The following is a 17,979-nucleotide window of genomic DNA, read 5'->3' on the forward strand; positions in this document are numbered from 1 at the left end:
TTACTGGTGTGCAGAGGAAAGGAGTGGGAGGCCTAAGAATGCAAGTCATCCCTTCACAGAAGTCAAGAGTTAAATATAGCAGCACTTGCTGGCTGTTTCCCCAGAGTTGCAAAGCTGCGCACTTATGAAGAATACTGCATCCTTGTAACCAGTGCAGAGATCCATAACTAGGTCACCTCCCACTTACACCGGCTGGATGTGGCTTTGAAATAATAAAATATGCATGGGCAACCATAAGCTTTAAAGATGGGTGGTGAAAACAACATATAGAGGAGACCTTCTGGGAGTCTTATGCAAAATGAAGTTTAACCCCTTCCCAACACACATACGGCTATGTACATCCTAACTGCTTGTACCCTGTGCAGATAGGATGTATATAGAGCTCCACAGCATATATTTTGTATGTAGTGATCTCAGGAGTTGAGCAGCAGCCGCAATTGGAGATAACTCAGATTGTGTCTGTTAATCCTTGAAATGCCGCTGTCAATTGTAATAGTGGCTTCTAAATGTGCTGAATGTCCATGCCGCGATACGATTGGGGGGTTGTCATCCAGGTGTCATGGCAGCCTGGGGCCTTCTGAAGGTCCCCAGGGCTGCTATGATTGTTTGCCTATTAAAACCTGCCTGTGGCATGTCTTTAATAGGCAGCCTATAATACAGTATAATGCAATGCCATAGTATTGCATTATACTGTATAAGTGATCAAATGATCGCAAATTCAAGTCCTCTATGGGGACTAAAAAAAACAAAAATAAATAAAATAGAAACTTTTTAATTATTACAAAAAAATGAAAACATTAAAAGTTTAAAAGAAAACCACTTATCCAACTGTCACATCAGAAAAATAAAAAAGTAAAAGAATGTAAAAATTGAAAAGGTCGTATTTATGAAAATATTATATTATTAATTCCATATGGTGAACGCCATCAGAAAAAAAATGCTATGCCAGAATTGCGCTATCTTGGTCACCCCGTTTCTAAGAAAAAACAGAATAAAAAGCGATTAAAAAGTAATTTGACCCCAAAATAGTACCAATAAACACTACCGGTCTTCCTGCCAAATGTGAGCCTTCATACAAGCCTATTGGCGGTAAGTTAGAAGAAAAAAAAATTTATGAAGTGTGAATTCTACAATTGCAGAATGTGACCGGTGAAGTCGGTGCAGGGGAATATCCAGTGTGGAAGGGTTGGCTGGGGGCCCTATTCAGGGGGTGTAGGGCCTTGGGGCAGAGGCCTATCTGAGTCCTGATGACTGTCTTCCTAAGGGCTCAGTCAGACGGGCATTTTTATGTGCGCATGTTTGCGATCTGCATCTATTAAGAACCAATGCTTTTCAATGGCAGCAGTCATATGCCTGATATTTACTTGCGCACAAACATGCGCAGCGGTAAATATAGGGCAGCAGATTTAAAAATGCAAGTAACTGCGGCATCCATCTTTTTTGGATGTGAAATCTCTGGATACTCTCGTATCTAGGGGTTTCACTTTGTGCTCAATGGGGCCAGCGGCAGCAGCACCGACCCCATTTAGAACATACGGTGAAGATCGCGATCCTCTGGCACAGCTGTGACAGCTGTGGCAGAGGAGCACAATGTTCTCCCATTGAATTCAATGGAGCCGATGCTACAGCCAGCTCCACTGAAAACGATGGGCTGCCAGCAAGCCTTGCAGTGATTTTCGGGGAAGGGCTTTAAATATTAACCCTTCCCTGAAAATCATCCCTAAAATGTGTAAAAAATAAAAAAATATATATACTCACCTCTCCGCAGCTGATGGTGCTCAGGCGCATCCAGCTGGGTGTTTTCCCTGCACTGCTCTGAAGTGCTTTTAGCAGGCGGGGATTTAAAATCCCCACCTGCTGAAAGGGCTGGTTCTGATTGGCTGAGCACTGTGAAAAATTAGAGGCAGCACTCAGCTATTGAATGACAGCTGAGAACTGCCTCTGATTGGTCACATTGTTCAGTCAATCAGAGGCAGCCCTTTCAGCAGGTGGGTATATTAAATCATTTAATAAGATAAAACATCAGAACCAAAATAACAGGTAAATCATGGATATGATGATATGTACTGATATAGTGGTCCACCGGCAGCTCCAAACACCAGTTCCCAGCAGTATGTAGAAGGGTTCTAGAGCAGGACTAGACTCCACTGCAGATTTCTTCCACTGTGTGTGAATGAGGTCTGTTCATTACTGTAAGGCCTCTCTCACACAGGCGTTTTTGTACAACGTTTAGTGCTGCGTTTTCAGCGCTGTGCTAAATGTTGTACAAGGCTCCGATTCATTTCAATGGGGCTGCTCACACAAGGCTGAAAATGCTGCGTTGAAAAACGCTGCATTTTGAAAGCGTTGCATGTTCTATTCTTGGGCGTTTTCAGCTGTCTGTCTCCCATTGAAATGAATAGGCAGCATTTTGAGCTGTGCTGAAAACGCAGCTGAAAATGCTGTAAACGCAGCGTTGAAAAAGGCAGCGTTTTTGCAAATGCTCTGTGTGAGAGAGGCCTAAGTTTATTCTGAAATTTCCGCTGCTCAGCCTATCACAGCCATCGCTGTGGTGGGGAGGGATTTTTGAACTGGTTGAGCCGTGGCCATCGCTCACCGCCGCTCAGCCAGTTCAAAATAAGACATCCCCTGAAAATAAGCCCTTGTGCATATTTTGGGGCTAAAATAAATATAAAACACTGTCTTATTTTTGGGAAAACATGGTAAGACCTCCGGCACACTAACGTTTTTGGTCTTATGTAAAAGTACCATAAATATGCCCTACAGTCTTAAAAAGCGCCAGTTTATTAGAGTGACTCTGCTGGATGATAAATCTGGTGCATCTTTAGACTAAGCATATGCCACCTATTAGTTGGCTTAGTTTAAATCAGTTTTAGCACCAAAATGTAGGCTCATTTTTTGGCATCCGAGGTTACATTTAGGCCATTACCCTTGCCTGGAATTTTAACGAATGAGGAGAAAAAATGACTGAAAGTGTCTAGAGGTACTTTTACTTTGCTTCCATACAGGAGTGATAGCCGTTCAGCGAATGGAAGCAAAGCGGGCTGGAGATCTCTTCCGGTTGCCTGCCTCCATTCACTGTGAGCAGTTGTTCAGAGATTAACAACATCCTGTATACACTGAGCTGGAACTAAATGACTAGCGCCTAATTAGCGATTCCCTGCTCAATACCCTTCCAATGACAATCGGATAGATTGTTGCTGATCACAGAACTGTGCATGAATGTGCAAGAAAACGTATCTAGAACTCATTTGACTCACCATTTCAATTGCTGCGTCTGTTTGCCACGTGCAAATCAACATGCCTTGTGGGTGCAAAAAGTATAGTAAAACTCCTCTGTGCGCCTTCACTGAAATGTACACCTAGAGCCGGACAGGCACACATTTCTGGCATAATTTAAGGCAGTTTCTGGTGTAAATATACATCTGCTGGTTTGGGGTGGCCACGCCCCCTTCCAATAAATTCAACCCGGGCTGGTGCGGGAGGAAGAAAAGTCGCAAACTTTTTGCGCCAGCAGGACTTTTGCAAAGTTTGCAACTTTTCTATGACAATATCTTGGCATAGAGTATGTAGTAAATGTCCCCCTTGGATTTTATTCTGGCCTGTGCTGGATTTTTCCTTTTGTATTGTAGGAGTTTAAAACATGTTAAAACTTATTAAGGTGCATGTGATCGATCGCTGAGCTCTGTTGTTGGCTGCATCCCCTGTGATGTTCCATAAATCTGCAGCTAGCAACGGAAATTGAGCCCTGTCATGGGAGTAGGGAGAAGTCTGTTCATGTTCTAATGTAAATCAGCATGGCTTAGTGACTCACAGTTGGCAAAGGAGTAATTAGATTTTTAATGCAAACTAATTAGCAGGAGTAAGTGGAGCTACCTAATCACTGGCTTTAGTATTACCGTTTTGGGAACTGTTAAGGCTGATTTAGACACAACGATTCTCGCTCAAAAATCGCTCAAAGCCATCTTTTGAGCAATAATCGTTGTGTCTAACTGCACTGACATTGTGCAGTTTTCGTTAACGAGTCGCTGATCGTTGTCTTTCAGCATGCTTATCAGGAGTTTACAGCGGGATACAGCTGATACTATTGTTTCAGCTGTATCCTGCTCTGTGAACACAGCCGGGGTATGAAGAACACAACAGTCCAGCTGTGTTCTGTATACCAGCTGAGTGCTCCGTGAACAGTTCGGGTATAGAGAACACAGCGCTCCAGCTGTGTTCTGCATACCCCGCTCGGAGCGCTCAGCTGTATACCAGATGAGCGCTCCGAGAAAAGAACAGCTCGATGCAGAAGACAAGCGGTCCCAATTGCCTTCTGCATACCCTGCTCAGAGCACAAAATGATCGCTCAACGTTAGGCTCTCCGCGGAGAATCACGGCAAATCCCAGCATGCTGCGATTTAAATCCCGCGAGCGGAGAATCGCTATGATTCTCCGCCTGTGGACAGCGGGGCTGCGCTTTCCATAGTAGTCTATGGAAAGTGTTCACTGGGTTCCCCTGCATCTGGCATCCTGTTGCCATGACAACCCAGCGACACAGAAGGAGCTCCCTCCCTCTGTGAAGCCTTTCCAATCCTCCCTCAGTGAAGCCTCTTCACTGAGCTGCTGGTCTCTGCAGCTCCCTGAAGGTGGTTGAATGTGTGTATAAAAGCAGCCAATCAGTAGCTAGCACAGAGCTCTGGGCACAGCAGTGAGGGTGTGTATGTGGCTGCCAATAAGAAGCTCTGGGCGTTCCCTTCACCTCAGCCCATCTCCACCCATCAGCCTGGTGGTGACAAGATACAAGAATACCTGCAATCTGATACTGCAGATATGCAAAAGCCTATAATGTCATGCACTCCCAATAAAATTATATTAGTAGCAATAAAGCTTGAAATTCACATTAAAGTTGGTCTAATTGGCTTAACACCACAAGGCTTCAGTACACTTTCAACGCCATGTGATTCATAGATTTTTAACGAGCCTGTTTGGTGGCATGGATTTCGTTGCACATTTTTGACATGCATGGGAAAATGCCTAAACATCCCCACACCACCATCCCCTACACATAAACACACAAACACATACCTAGAGCATGCTGCATTTTGAAAAAAAAACTACACAGACGCAAAAAAAAGTACAGTACACAGTACACTGACATGCCAAAAGTCATGTGACAGCAACTTAACATGGCATCGATTAAACAGGTGGATGGAAGATGTTTGGTGGGATGTTGAGCGATGCCATTTGGAGAGTCACCCACAACTCAGTGATATTTGTAGGTGTCGCATCTTGGGCGCAAATGGACATGTTCACCACATTGTATAAATGCTCGCTTATGCTCGCTTGGGCTCTTTGTCAGGTGAACGTGCAGGCTACAACATTTATAAGAACTCTCTTGAATGTTCCTCCAACCAATTCTGGAAGACTTGCGCCCAATGGCACAGTGAATTATCCTGCTAAAATATCAGGGGTATGAAGTCCACAAAGGACTGTAAATGGTCATCAAGTAGTGAAATATAGAAAGCACCAGTTAATTACGTATTTAGGTGGATCAGTGGACCCAACCCATGCCATGAGAACATACCCCACATGGAACCACCACCCGCCTGCACAGTGCCTTGCTGACAACTGGGGCCTGTGGCTTCACGAGCTCTGCGTCACATACGAAACCGACCATCAGGCCGAAACAACTGGTACCATGATTTATCAGATCATGCAATGTGATGTCACTTCTCTAGAGTCAAGTTAGCAACCTCAAGAGCCCAGGTGAGGCCCTGTGTCCAGGGTGTCTTGGTGTAACAGAGTCTCTGGTGGATCTTCTGCTATCATATCCCATGGAAGATAAAGAACACTGCACTGACCTACAGGATATGCATGTGGGGTCTCCTGCATTGAATATGGTTGCGATTTCTGCCAAAGTCACTTGTCTATTCACAAGGACAATTCTAGCCAGACACCGCTTGTAATCATCATTAATCATCCATGGTTGGTCACTGCATTGTCCACTGTAGGTGGTAATGCCTTATATGACATTCTCCACTACACACAAGACACTGGGGATCAAGGAATATTAAATGAGTGTACAACTTCGGAAATTGAATATCCTATCAATCTGGTACCCATTATCATTCCTCGTTTGAACTCTGATAATTCACGTTCCACTGCCATGGGTACACTCCCCATTGTTGAACCTTTCTCACAAGATAACGTCTCACAATTTATACAGGTGTGGGCATTTCCAAGCCGTCACCTGAGATAACGCCACTTCATAAACAATTTACATACTACTATCCCATGACTTTTGGCAAGTCCGTGTATACTGCTGTAGATCCAATCAAAATTAACTTGACATAGCAGAAAATATCTCATATATATGGCTAACATAATAGAGTTGTCTTTTATGGCCATTGTGGCTCTCACGCTGAAGATTTGAATGCAGCCATTTGAATGGTGTTAGCTGCACCCATACTTGAGTGTTCAACTTAATAATAATAATCTGTATTTGTATAGCACCAACTTATTCCGCAGCACTTACAAAACACAGGGTAACATAGACGATATAACAGTTACATGCAATATTCAATTATTAGTTACAAATGGGGTGGGGGTTGATCCAATGAGCTTACACACAACAAGGAAAAGGTGATGCAGGAGGTACAGTGGTAGGAGATGTACATGGTAGGCAAAGTGGTGAAATGTGGGGTGCCACAGATAGACAATAGTCCAGGTGTGCAGTGGGAGGGGCGGGGGGCATGTTGAAAGGGTTGGGGTGGTGATTAGGTCAGGAGATATAACAGTTACATGCAATATTCAATTATTAGTTACAAATGGGGTGGGGGTTGATCCAATGAGCTTACACACAACAAGGAAAAGGTGATGCAGGAGGTACAGGGGTAGGAGATGTACATGGTAGGCAAAGTGGTGAAATGTGGGGTGCCACAGATAGACAATAGTCCAGGTGTGCAGTGGGAGGGGCAGGGGGCATGTTGAAAGGGTTGGGGTGGTGATTAGGTCAGGAGATTTGATATACTTCTTTGAAGAAGTGCGTTTTTATGGCATGTCTGAAATTCCGTGCGTCGGGGATAGTCCGGAATGTTTTGGGATAGTGCGTTCCAGAGGAGCGGTACAGCGGTATACGACTCAAGACCATGGAGGCCAGTGATTGGCTGCAATGATCACGTGTGTATACGGACACATCACAGCCACAGTTTGTAAATAAAACTCTAGCAGAGAGGCTACGAGTGACAGCACTGGACCGCGGGTAAGATGAGCAGTGAGTGAAGCTTAGTTTTTTTATGATTTTTTTTCCGCTTTGAAATTTTATTATATCTTGGACAATCCCTCTTAAAGGGGTTCTGTCATTACAGAAAAAAAAAATCGATACTTACTCCTCCCCAGGCAGTCTTCTTCCCGTATCTTCTCCCCGTCAATCTTCTCCTGGCTCCTGCAGTCCCCCGGGTTACCTCACCGCAAGTCGGTCAGTGTACCCAGTCACTAGTGACGTAGCATTCACTGCCTAGCAGGGAAAACCGAATCCTATGCAGGGCTATTGCCGGGACTGCGCATGTGCGTTGTCTCGCTGCAATAGTATATGAACACTCGCGGCGACACAGTGCACATGCGTGGTCTTGACAATAGCCCGGCATAGGATTAGTCATTTCCTGCTAGGCAGTATGTGTGTATAAATATGCATGCCTTTTCAGATCTATTTCATTTAAGCCTGAAGAAGAGCCCTGCGTTGATTTGGAAGCTCCCATTAACATCATGTATTTTTGTTAGCCATTTAAAGCTACCAAATCTACAAGATTACTTGGTTTATCTTGCTGAGAACAATCACTTTCTGCTAGGCAACGAACACTACGTCACTAGTGACGTAACGTACACTGACCTGCAGGAAGCAGAATGCCTGTGAATGCACGCTTCATAGCAAGAAGAAGAGGATCCATCCAGCTTGCGGTGAGGTGACCCGGGAGACTGCAGGAGCCAGGAGCACATCGGGGAGGAGAAGATGTAGTAAGTAGACTGTTGGAGGAGGAAAAGATAAGTATTGCTTTTTTTTTAATGACAAAATTCCTTTAAGGCTACCTATACACAGCGAGTGTGATCTCGGGCTTAGAAACTAAACTGTATTTCGCGCTCGCCAACGTGCGTTTTCATGGCGATGCGAGGTGGTTTTCCGGCAAAAACGCCTCCCATCACTTCTGTGAAGTAGCAATCCTCCAGTGAGGCTTTCAGACGCATTAGAGGATCAGCAAGCGTTTCACATTGTTTTCAATGCGTACAAATCGAACGCCATACGATGTGTTTTTCTGTCCCATTGAGAACAACGAGCGATGTATTCAAAGTAACGCGAAAAGTTAGGACATGCAGCGATTTTTTGAAAACATCACTCATGTCTATGACTCCATTTAAAAGAATGGGGTTCATATTCACACAAGATTAGAGAAAGTGTGGGGTTTTGTTTCACCCAGAAACCATTCTACTCTTGTTTGTGGGCATGTGATTGAGGCACAGCTGCAATACCAGACATAGCCCATTGGACAAGTGAGTCGCTGGTTCAGGGAAAATAAAGCAGACCTTTTATTCTATTTTCATACAACCCACTCGGGATATCCAATTGTAAACTATTTATTGCCATTAGGCTAGACCAACAATAGTAAATTGTGGGGTCTGCTCCCACGGACGTTATAATTCCAATCACTTCCCTTAAAGGGGTTGTCCAGCTGTAAAATGTTGATGGCCTATCTTTAGGCCATCAACATTTTATCCTTAGGCTACGCCATCAATAGTACATCACCGGGGGTCTGATCAGTGGGGGTCTCATTCACTTCAGAACTTTGCCTGTCAAACCAAGCCTGGCCACTACAGTGAGAATGGAGCTGTCTGCTTCTTGCAAAAATCAGCTCAGGGCAGGGGCACACTGGCCTGAGGAACAGCTGATCAGCGGGGGTTCCACTGATCTATCCTGTGATTAGGCCATCAATAGTTTACAACTAGACAACCTCTTTAAAAGGTAATGATAAGGAATAATGGATACAAATAAAATGCTAAATAAGAAAGTGTGCAGGTTTTATGATAATGTTACTGGAGTCTAGGATAGGCCATTAATAGTACGACCCCACTTACAAAAAAGTTGTGACGCTGTGTGTAATTTATGCAATGTTAAGAAAAAGGAATGCAATGATTTGGAAATTCATAATGAGCCAAATGTTTTCTATCGGTGAAAGGTCTGGACTGCAGGCAGCCAGTTCAGCAACCGGACTCTTCTTCTGTAAAACCATGCTTTTGTGATAGATGCAGTATGTAGGTCAGCATTGTCTTGTTGAAATATGCAAGGCCTTTCCTGAAAGTGACGTTATCTGGATGGGAGCATATACAGTATGTTGTTCTACAACCTCTATATACTGCTCAGCATTGACAGTGCCTTTCAAGATGTGTAAGCTGCCCATGCCATAGGCACTAATGCAACCCCATACCAGCAGAGATGCAGGCTTTTAAATTGTGCGCCGGATGGTCCCTCTCCTCTTGAGTCCGAAGGACACCGCATCCACGGTTTCAAAAAAAAAATTCACATTTTGAATTATCTGATCACAAAACAGTTTTGCATTTTAAATGAGCTTTGGCCCAAAGAAGATGCTTTTGTTTCTAGATTGTGTTGGTATATAGCTTTATATAGCTTCTTCTCTGCATGGTATATAGCTTCTTCTTTGCATATTGCTGCTTCTTATGTGTGCTGCGGAGAGATAGAGAAGCAGAATCTCCTCTTCTTCGCATTTGTGGACTATACAGCTAGCTATGTTCGCAGACAATGATTTCTGGAAGTAATCCTGAGTCCATGCAGTGATTTGCGTTACAGAATCATGCCTGTTTTTAATGCAGTGACGCCTGAGGGCCCATAGATCTCAAGCATCCAATATTGAAGGCCTTGTCCCTTGTGCACATGAATTTCTCCAGATTCTCTGAACCTTTTGATGGTATTATGTACTGTAGATGGTGGGATACTCAAAGTCTTCACAACTTAAGAAACATTTTTATGAAATTGTTCCACAATTTTTAGATGTCGTTTTTCACAGATTGATGAACCTCTGAGCATCTTTGCTTCTGAGAGACTCTGCCTCTCTAACATACTTTTTTATACACAGCCAGTTGTTTTCCATTAGCACCACTTACTTTTAAAGACTGTTGTTAACCCTCTCCTAACTTTTTTGAGATGTGTTGCTGCCATCAATTTCTAAATTAATTAGTTTAAATGAAATGGAAAAATGTATCACTTTCACCTTTGTGTTCTGTGTTCTATTGTGACTAAAATATGGTTATATGTAATTTCCAAATCATTGCATTCTATTTTTCTTAAACTTTATTTACATTTTACACCGCATCCAAACTTTTTTGGAATTGGGGTTGTAGATCATTAGAGGTTGGACTCTTGACAATCCTGATGATCAGAATTCCCTTCATTATTTACCAGACAAAGCTCTGCACATTTAATAGAAAGACAAAGTTGTAATCTGTAATACCAAACACAGCTGCTGCCTGTTAGGTTGTGCAGCTACGACTTGTGGTTCTACAGGTTTCCATGAGCACTCCTAAACACAGGTGAAGGTTAATTGAGCTGGCTTGGTGTGGTATTCACCAGCCAAGCCCCCTGGTCTGCTGCACATAAATACCAGCTTCTCTTGCCAGAGAATGCTGGTAATTTTGTCTTGTTTGTGCATTCTGTGTTAATCATACTCAGAGCTTGGTTTTATGCATATCTGGTCTTTAGTGCCTCTCACTTTCCCTGAGGACGGTCTGGACACTTGTAGTCCCCGTCTGCATCATATACAGACCCACTCTCAACTTTTACAGGTGTGGCCTCCAGACGTCTGAAGTGTTATGTATGTGTCAGATGGGTGATGCCTGACACTGTTCTCTATATGTCAGTATTGGTGTAAGGAAACTTGCACTAGCAATGGTTTATCTGTATGCATGTATACTCTGAGTGGGGTTTCTGTGTTGGGTTTCTCTATCACCCTAGGGTTTTGTGTTTATGCATTATGTGTGGTGCGTGTCTGTGCAGGTGACTGGACATGTGTGTGAACAATGTTGTGTTCATTGAGTCTGTGCAGGTGCCAGACAAGGAGTCAGAACAGTCCTGTTCTATCTTGTGTGCAAGTCCCTGGGGTGTTGGTGTGAACAGCGACATGTTCAGTGTCTGTGTAGGTTTCCAGACATCAGGTGTGAAAAGTCCTGTTCTGTGAGTTGGTGTGAGCTGCGTCCTGTTCTGCTTTGAATTGTTTGCCATCCAGGGATAGGTAGGTCCCTAGGTTGCAGCGCAGGGTCGTCCTTATATAGACAATCGCCCTGCTTGCTGGCAGGTTTTCAGGTAGTGGTTGTCCTGTTAAAGTAGGGATATGTTATGTCTGCCCATGAAACCAGTTCGCAGTCCTAGGTGTTCAGCATGCATTTGGTGTGTGCTTATGTTTGGTGTTTGTGTGAACGGCATCTTGCGTCTGTGCTGAGGCTTGGTGCCATGGTGCTGCGCTGATGTAACACTACTAATATAGACCTAATAAACTTACAGCTGATGCATAACTCAATGTCTTCATTGCTGTTTGGTGCTGTCCATATAAAAACATATACAACACTGCATCTGATACCTTGTAGAAACCCAAATGGTGCAAAAGGTGGTCTCCAAATAATGTGAATATATACTACGAGCCCCCTCACTAAGACAAACTATCGAAAACATACAGATGAGGCAAGAAGAGAAAACTGGTTTACATTTATAAATGGGATTATGACTAAGCAGTATGAAACACTAGGCCCATTTCTCAATATATTTTTAGGGAAGGCGTGAAGATAAGTTGAGCTTTTTGATGCACTTCCAACACAAATACTTTTCTTAAGTGTAAAGTGAATTGTATAAATCTGTAGTCATGTATAGAAAATTATATATCACCCAGAGCCTAGGCGTATTATTAGTGCTTCATCTACATAGGTGCACACAATGAAGATAGAGAGAGCACCATAGCAAAATACAACCCAGCTCCTGATATGCCCCATTAAACTCTTCTGGCTCTTTAACATTTTACAAATTATTAATATTAATGATTGTTCTAAGCAAGATAACTGTGAAGGTACAAATGTGCCTACCTTTACCTTATCTTGAATTTAAGGACTGAATTTTCTTATGAAACCAATTCAATACAATATCACAACATGCCATCAAAACCCTTGAATTCTACAATGTACATCAGAACCATTGCATGGCCACAATAGACATCCCATGACAGAATATCACAAAATCATGGTTTGGAAAGCTGGTTATCCTCTGACACGCATATTTGACCATATCCAGCCAAGAGGAGAGATAAAGAAAGGCATATTTGTAGATTCCCATAGCAAAATGAAAAAGTCCCCTTTAAATCCTGCATTGGGTTAGCATGACCTTCCAAATTCGCACTCTCCAAAATGTCCTAAGTTAGAAAACCTGTTAGTACCTTGCAACATTGGGCCCTAGACATTGGCATACTCTGCCTCTATAATAGGTACAGTATGTCACTAGTCAAAAGAATGCTTGACTAAACTTACTCCTACCTGTGCTCATAGAGACCTAGGAACCTGCCTAGGTTACATTATGGGTGATTTGCCTCTTTTAAGAATATAGCAGGTTTAAAAAAGGTTAGCAAGGTTTAAAAAAACTTTGCGTAAATCAGAATATTACACGAGAATATTCAAAACTGTGTCCTATATCTTATTAGAGAAAAATGCTTCTTTCTCCACTTATAAACCAATGCTTACTGTTGCTTTTAGTATGTATGGATTTATAGCTACACTGCTCAGTACTGCTGTATACTGTCCTCCATGTTGCTGCTTCTTATGTGTGCTACAGAGAGATGGGATCTCCTTTTCTTGGCCTGTGCAGTGTATGCGAAATATCATAGTAGCTAGTCTCCACCCAAGAGCTCATGGAAAACTCAGAATTAGAGATAGAGTCTGCAGAGGGGAAACTGGTGCAAAATTCTATATAATAGCCAGAAATATTGCTACTCATTATGTACACACATGACTGTCTATTCTAAAAGCTCATATGAAATGACAGATTTCTTGCCAATTATCAGTACTCCCCTTTAAATTATTTTCCTACAAACAATATGACATCATATGATCATGATGTCAGTCAATGCTCTTTTTAGCTACTACGGATGACAGCTTAGGTGATGTATTTGCCCCGTCACATTGCTCTTGTTTCTGCAGTCTAATCATTATTTATTTGTCTATGGACTCCACCATGTCTACCATGTTTTCAGAAAGCTCCAACAGATTTAAAAGGGAAAAGCAACGCAGGACAGGAACACGTTGTAATAAATATATATATGTATGAAATGCATGACTATTTTTCTACATCTGTCATAAGGACTAATCTTTATGCATTTTGATTGGCATTTACTATGTACCACACCACATATTCCGAAGTATGTTGCGCAGATGTTCCCAATCTTAATGTGGCATAAAATGCGATATGTATGTGTGTATGTATATATATATATATATATATATATATATATATATACACACACGATAGCATTTCTCCCCATTAGTGACTTGCGTAAGTCCTGAATATACTACATCGACCAGTACAAATGCCATCCATGGCAACCAATCAGGTTTCTGCTTTCTTTTCAAGGCCCTTACCAGAAAAAATTAAGGAAGGAATCTGACGTAGAGAATTGTGGGTATTACAGTTTGTTCTAGTTTTCAAAGATCTTTCTCTTCCATTGTGTCTTTACATAAGAGCCTTGCTGGCCACTTGCCCTCCAGAGAGCACAATAAAGGTGTGGCCTGATGACTAGCAGCCACCATCATAACCATACTAAAATTAATATCCATACTGCAATATAATTTCATATAACGATGCAACCTTATGTGAAAATGGGCACATCGGATGACTACTTAGGCTTTGCATTATATCACGGTCACATAATTTAGGTAATTAGCATACTCATTATAAAATTATAATTATTTTATAGAGTTTAGTAGACATTCTCTGTGTTCTAGTACATATGGATTTATTAGTTTATATTATATATATTAGACATTTGGTGTATTTTTTATATCACTGGTGACGGTTACATTGATGTTGTGACAGGTGAATGAGGCAGCAGTTTTCTTCCTGTAAAGCTCTGACACAGCATCATTTGGAAGCAGTGAGTGCACAGCAGATGCTCTCCCCTATGCTGCCTGCACGAACCCTCTTTGTCCACTGTGTGCTGCCGTATGCTGCCGTAGGGACCGCAGTGCGGACTGCACCACGCCCACCACCCGGCATCTCACTGCGTTCTGCAAGTGTCATTACTCCAGCCATAGAGCTCTGCTGCAAGGGCAACATACTGCTGTGCTATCGATCCATATGAAAATCAATTAGAAATCAATTGGAAAATAACAGGCCTAACATCCTATTGTCTTGTGGTGTCATGGGTACCTTTTTGTGCAAAATCAAGTGATGAAAAAATCTTAAGACCAAATCAATTAATATGCATGTAAGACAATTTTAAAAAATGCATGACACGTAGTGATTCTAAGAGCTGCATACATTATTTATACCACTATATACGTCACAATGAAAGGTCTATGAAATAGCGCTATGCTAAATGAATCATCAAGAATACTCTATTCACCATCTTATCCAAATATTACTGCAGCAGAACATCATGACCTCTATTGTGACATCCCAATAAACCATTAGCATGCATAGATAGCATTACTCCAGCTGCTTCCAATGGGTGGGGTACAACATGTGTCCTTGCTGTCTTAGAATTCCCCATGTGGCTTCAAGATACAGTGCAAGCAGTGCAGAGACCACAGGGATCTAGAGTTACATACCCACCAGAATGTCTTAAGTGTTTCACTAGTTGTTAATATGTAGCCAGGCAGAAAGTTTCCCTTTTTAGAAATAATTGCAACATCATCGAATGGTCTCATGTGTATCATCACATCAAGCTAGCAATGAATGAGTCACAGTACAACAATACAGAACACAGTGCTATTCCATATTACATCCTCCTGCACATAGGCACAGTATACATATATACACTAGTTATGATAGAGATTCCTTCCAGGCTCCTGTGCCTGCTCTCAATGAGACAGCAGAGGGAGGGGCTGCTTTCTTGCCAACTGTTAGATCTGCAGCCCACCACATTTCTCTATAGAAGAAAAGGGAGTGGCTGCATCACATTCTCTTTGTTCCCTTTTAAGATCAATATTTCTATTTTCACCTTACAATGTTTCTAAAAGATCAGATACACAATAACAATATTCCAAGGACAGGATTAGCTGCAGCACCACACATGAGCACAGGCCAGCTTGTACTATGCCACCTGTGGTGTGGTTACATTGCCCAGGGAGTGCCAGCTGTCAGTGCTTACCTCTCTCTATATTGGTGATGGCACACCTCAAATGGTCCTCTGTCACTATTTCTCCAATCACCACCAGCAGGTAAAATTTATTGTCTAGGAATCTGTGAGACAGGCTAGGGGAGGTAGATGAAGGGTTGAGGATGCTGATTGATGGGTCAATGTCCGCTCCTGGCTCCACCAAAGTTGCCATCCTTGCACAGTGCCCTCCAGTTGTGATCGTCCTCCCCCTCTCGTTAGGTACAGCAGTTGAGAGCAGACAGGGAGTGAGCCTGGGAGGGGAGACTGCCTGCCTTTTATATGGAGAGTCTGGGCTGGGACCCTGGGAGGAGAATCACATTAGCTATTTTCCAGCATCCACTCTGATGTCATCTGCAGCAAATCATAGCCTCCGGAAGCAGAACTGGAAGAGGTGCTGAGACAATACACACAGCAGGGCACAGGGATGTGCTGGGGATGAACTTACCTTCTTCTGCACTTCTTCTTTAGCCTCCTGTGTAGCCTTCATATTACAGTGACTATAAAGACAGAGATGGAAAGAAGTTGGCATTCTACAGACCACCTAATGATGAGGATTGTTCTATCTCAACTAAAATCCTTATTATACTGAAACTATATAAAATTGTGATTGTTAATGGAGAAAGGGTGACTTGTGTATATGTTCGGTAGGGTCTTTGACAGACACTGGGGACCATGTGTAATTCTGATTTAGTAAATACAAATTCTGAGATATAGAAATGTTACAAGAGGAACAATGAAGAATTAACATTTCTGGCAACTGTACAGTTAGTTCTTTACTATTCTGCCTTTCCCACAATATTTTCCCTCTTGATATGCTGACTTTTTGTAGTTAATTATCTCTTATGTCTGAATTTGGATTTATTTGATTTACAGGCTATGGACACCCTTTAGGGGCAATTTTTTTAAAAACTTAAATGCATGTATTTTGGGCTGACAATCATTTTTACATTAGGGTTCCATAAAAAGTTTTGCTGTTTGTCTGCTGCAACTTCTACATATCACTGTATATAGACACTGCAGTCTAAGGCTGCTCTCACATTCACCGCTTTTTACTGCGAATAGTGAGGCGTCCTGAAAGGCATGCTAACCAGGGTACAATGGCACTATTGATTTCAATAGGGTCTCGCAGACCAGCGCTCGATTGCGGCATTTCTAACGCCGTGATTTTCGAGCACTGCCTGCTCTGTTTTAGTGCTTTTTAATGCACCTCATCACCCATCACAGTGATGGGGTGCGTTAAAAAACTGCTGTCAAACACTGTAACATGCATTTGAAAGCATTGCGCATAATAATGGTAAAATGCAGCGATTTCATGCAATGTTTTCTGAGCGCATTTGTGAGAGCAGCCTAAGGCATTTTTCCTACGAGCGTATATCGGCTGGCGTTTTCACGGCTGGGGAGTAGAAGCTCGTGAATGGGTTTGTGCACCCATTCACACGGCATGGGCCCCAGCACATATACGCCAAGGTCACCTTTCCCCTCCCTCCCCCTCGCAGGCTCACCTCTGCTCTCCTCCCCGCTCGTACTTTGCAATAGGAGGGGGCAGAGCTAAGCACCGTCCCGCCCCGCCTTCTCCCATTGCTGGCTTCTGGCAAGGGGCGAGGAGGGGGTGGACCCTATCTCCATTCCCATTCTGCCGCTTGTCCACAGCCAGCAATGGGAGGAGGCGGGAAGGGGCGGTGCTTATCTCCACCCCTGTCCCACCCCCATCCACTGCAAAGAACGAGCGGAGCGGAGAGCAGAGGGAGTTTAGCAGCCACACTGCTACTGAAAACGGACAGCTGATATACGCTCGTGGTAATAAAGCCTAAGGCTGGGTTCACATTGGACAGAAGTCTTGCAGAATGTGTGCAGCGGAAAGGATGCTTCAAAACCTGTGCCTGCTGCAAAACCCGCTGCGGAAATCTCTCTCCATACAGAGAAGACAGTCCACAGCGGAAACGGCGCCAAAATTGACATGTCATAGATTTGAATTCAGCACTGCACGTCAGTTTCCATGCAGCTTGTCCGCACCAGACTGTCATCAGTGTGTGACCGAGATTTTTGCAAATCTCATCCACTTTGCTTCTTAGTTTCAGCTTTAAATATTCACGTAATTTAATGCTCAGATAGCCGTTATATTTTTAGCGTGGCTATCGGAGAGCTAAAATGACGTTCGTGTGAATGAGGCCGAAGGCTGGATTCACACAGGGCGAATTTGCCGCAGAAATTCCGTCCGGAATTTCGCCGCGGCAAATCCCCTTGCAGCCGCTAATCTCAGAATTAGCCAGCCACGTGGACAAGATTTCTCAGAAATCTCGTCCACACGGGATGGCAAATCTGTTGCAGCAAAGCCAACAGAAGCCGGCGCTGCAGCGTGGATTCACTGGCTGCAGCATGTCCATTTTTTTCTTTATTCTGCTGCGGCCGCGCTTTCCTCTATGGGAGCACCGGTCGCAACGGAAAAGTGAGCAGCTAGGCCGCTTCAAAACCTGCTGCTAAGTGCCGCGGGTTTTAAATCAGCGCTTTCCCGGCATAAATCTCGCAGTTTTTCGCTTCAGCCAAACCGCGAGATTTCCGCTGGGATTCCGGCGTGTGAGAA

At 43.2% G+C, this 17,979-nt stretch overlaps 1 protein-coding gene across 1 annotated transcript in view; it reads right to left on the reverse strand.

Moving 5' to 3' along the window:
* MAP1B (microtubule associated protein 1B) overlaps positions 1-15,867 on the reverse strand; it is a 93,888-nt gene extending 78,021 nt beyond the window's left edge. Inside the window, exons 1-2 of the mRNA XM_066602922.1 lie at positions 15,844-15,867; positions 15,390-15,699 (exon numbers count right to left, since the gene is read on the reverse strand). Coding sequence (XP_066459019.1) covers positions 15,390-15,570 — 181 coding nt within the window. The 5' untranslated portion in view covers positions 15,571-15,699; positions 15,844-15,867. The remainder of the gene's footprint in view (positions 1-15,389; positions 15,700-15,843) is intronic.
* Between the last annotated feature and the right edge of the window lie 2,112 nt (positions 15,868-17,979).

The sequence above is a fragment of the Eleutherodactylus coqui genome, chromosome 5 (genome assembly GCF_035609145.1).
Source record: "Eleutherodactylus coqui strain aEleCoq1 chromosome 5, aEleCoq1.hap1, whole genome shotgun sequence".
Taxonomy (NCBI): Eukaryota; Metazoa; Chordata; class Amphibia; order Anura; family Eleutherodactylidae; genus Eleutherodactylus; species Eleutherodactylus coqui.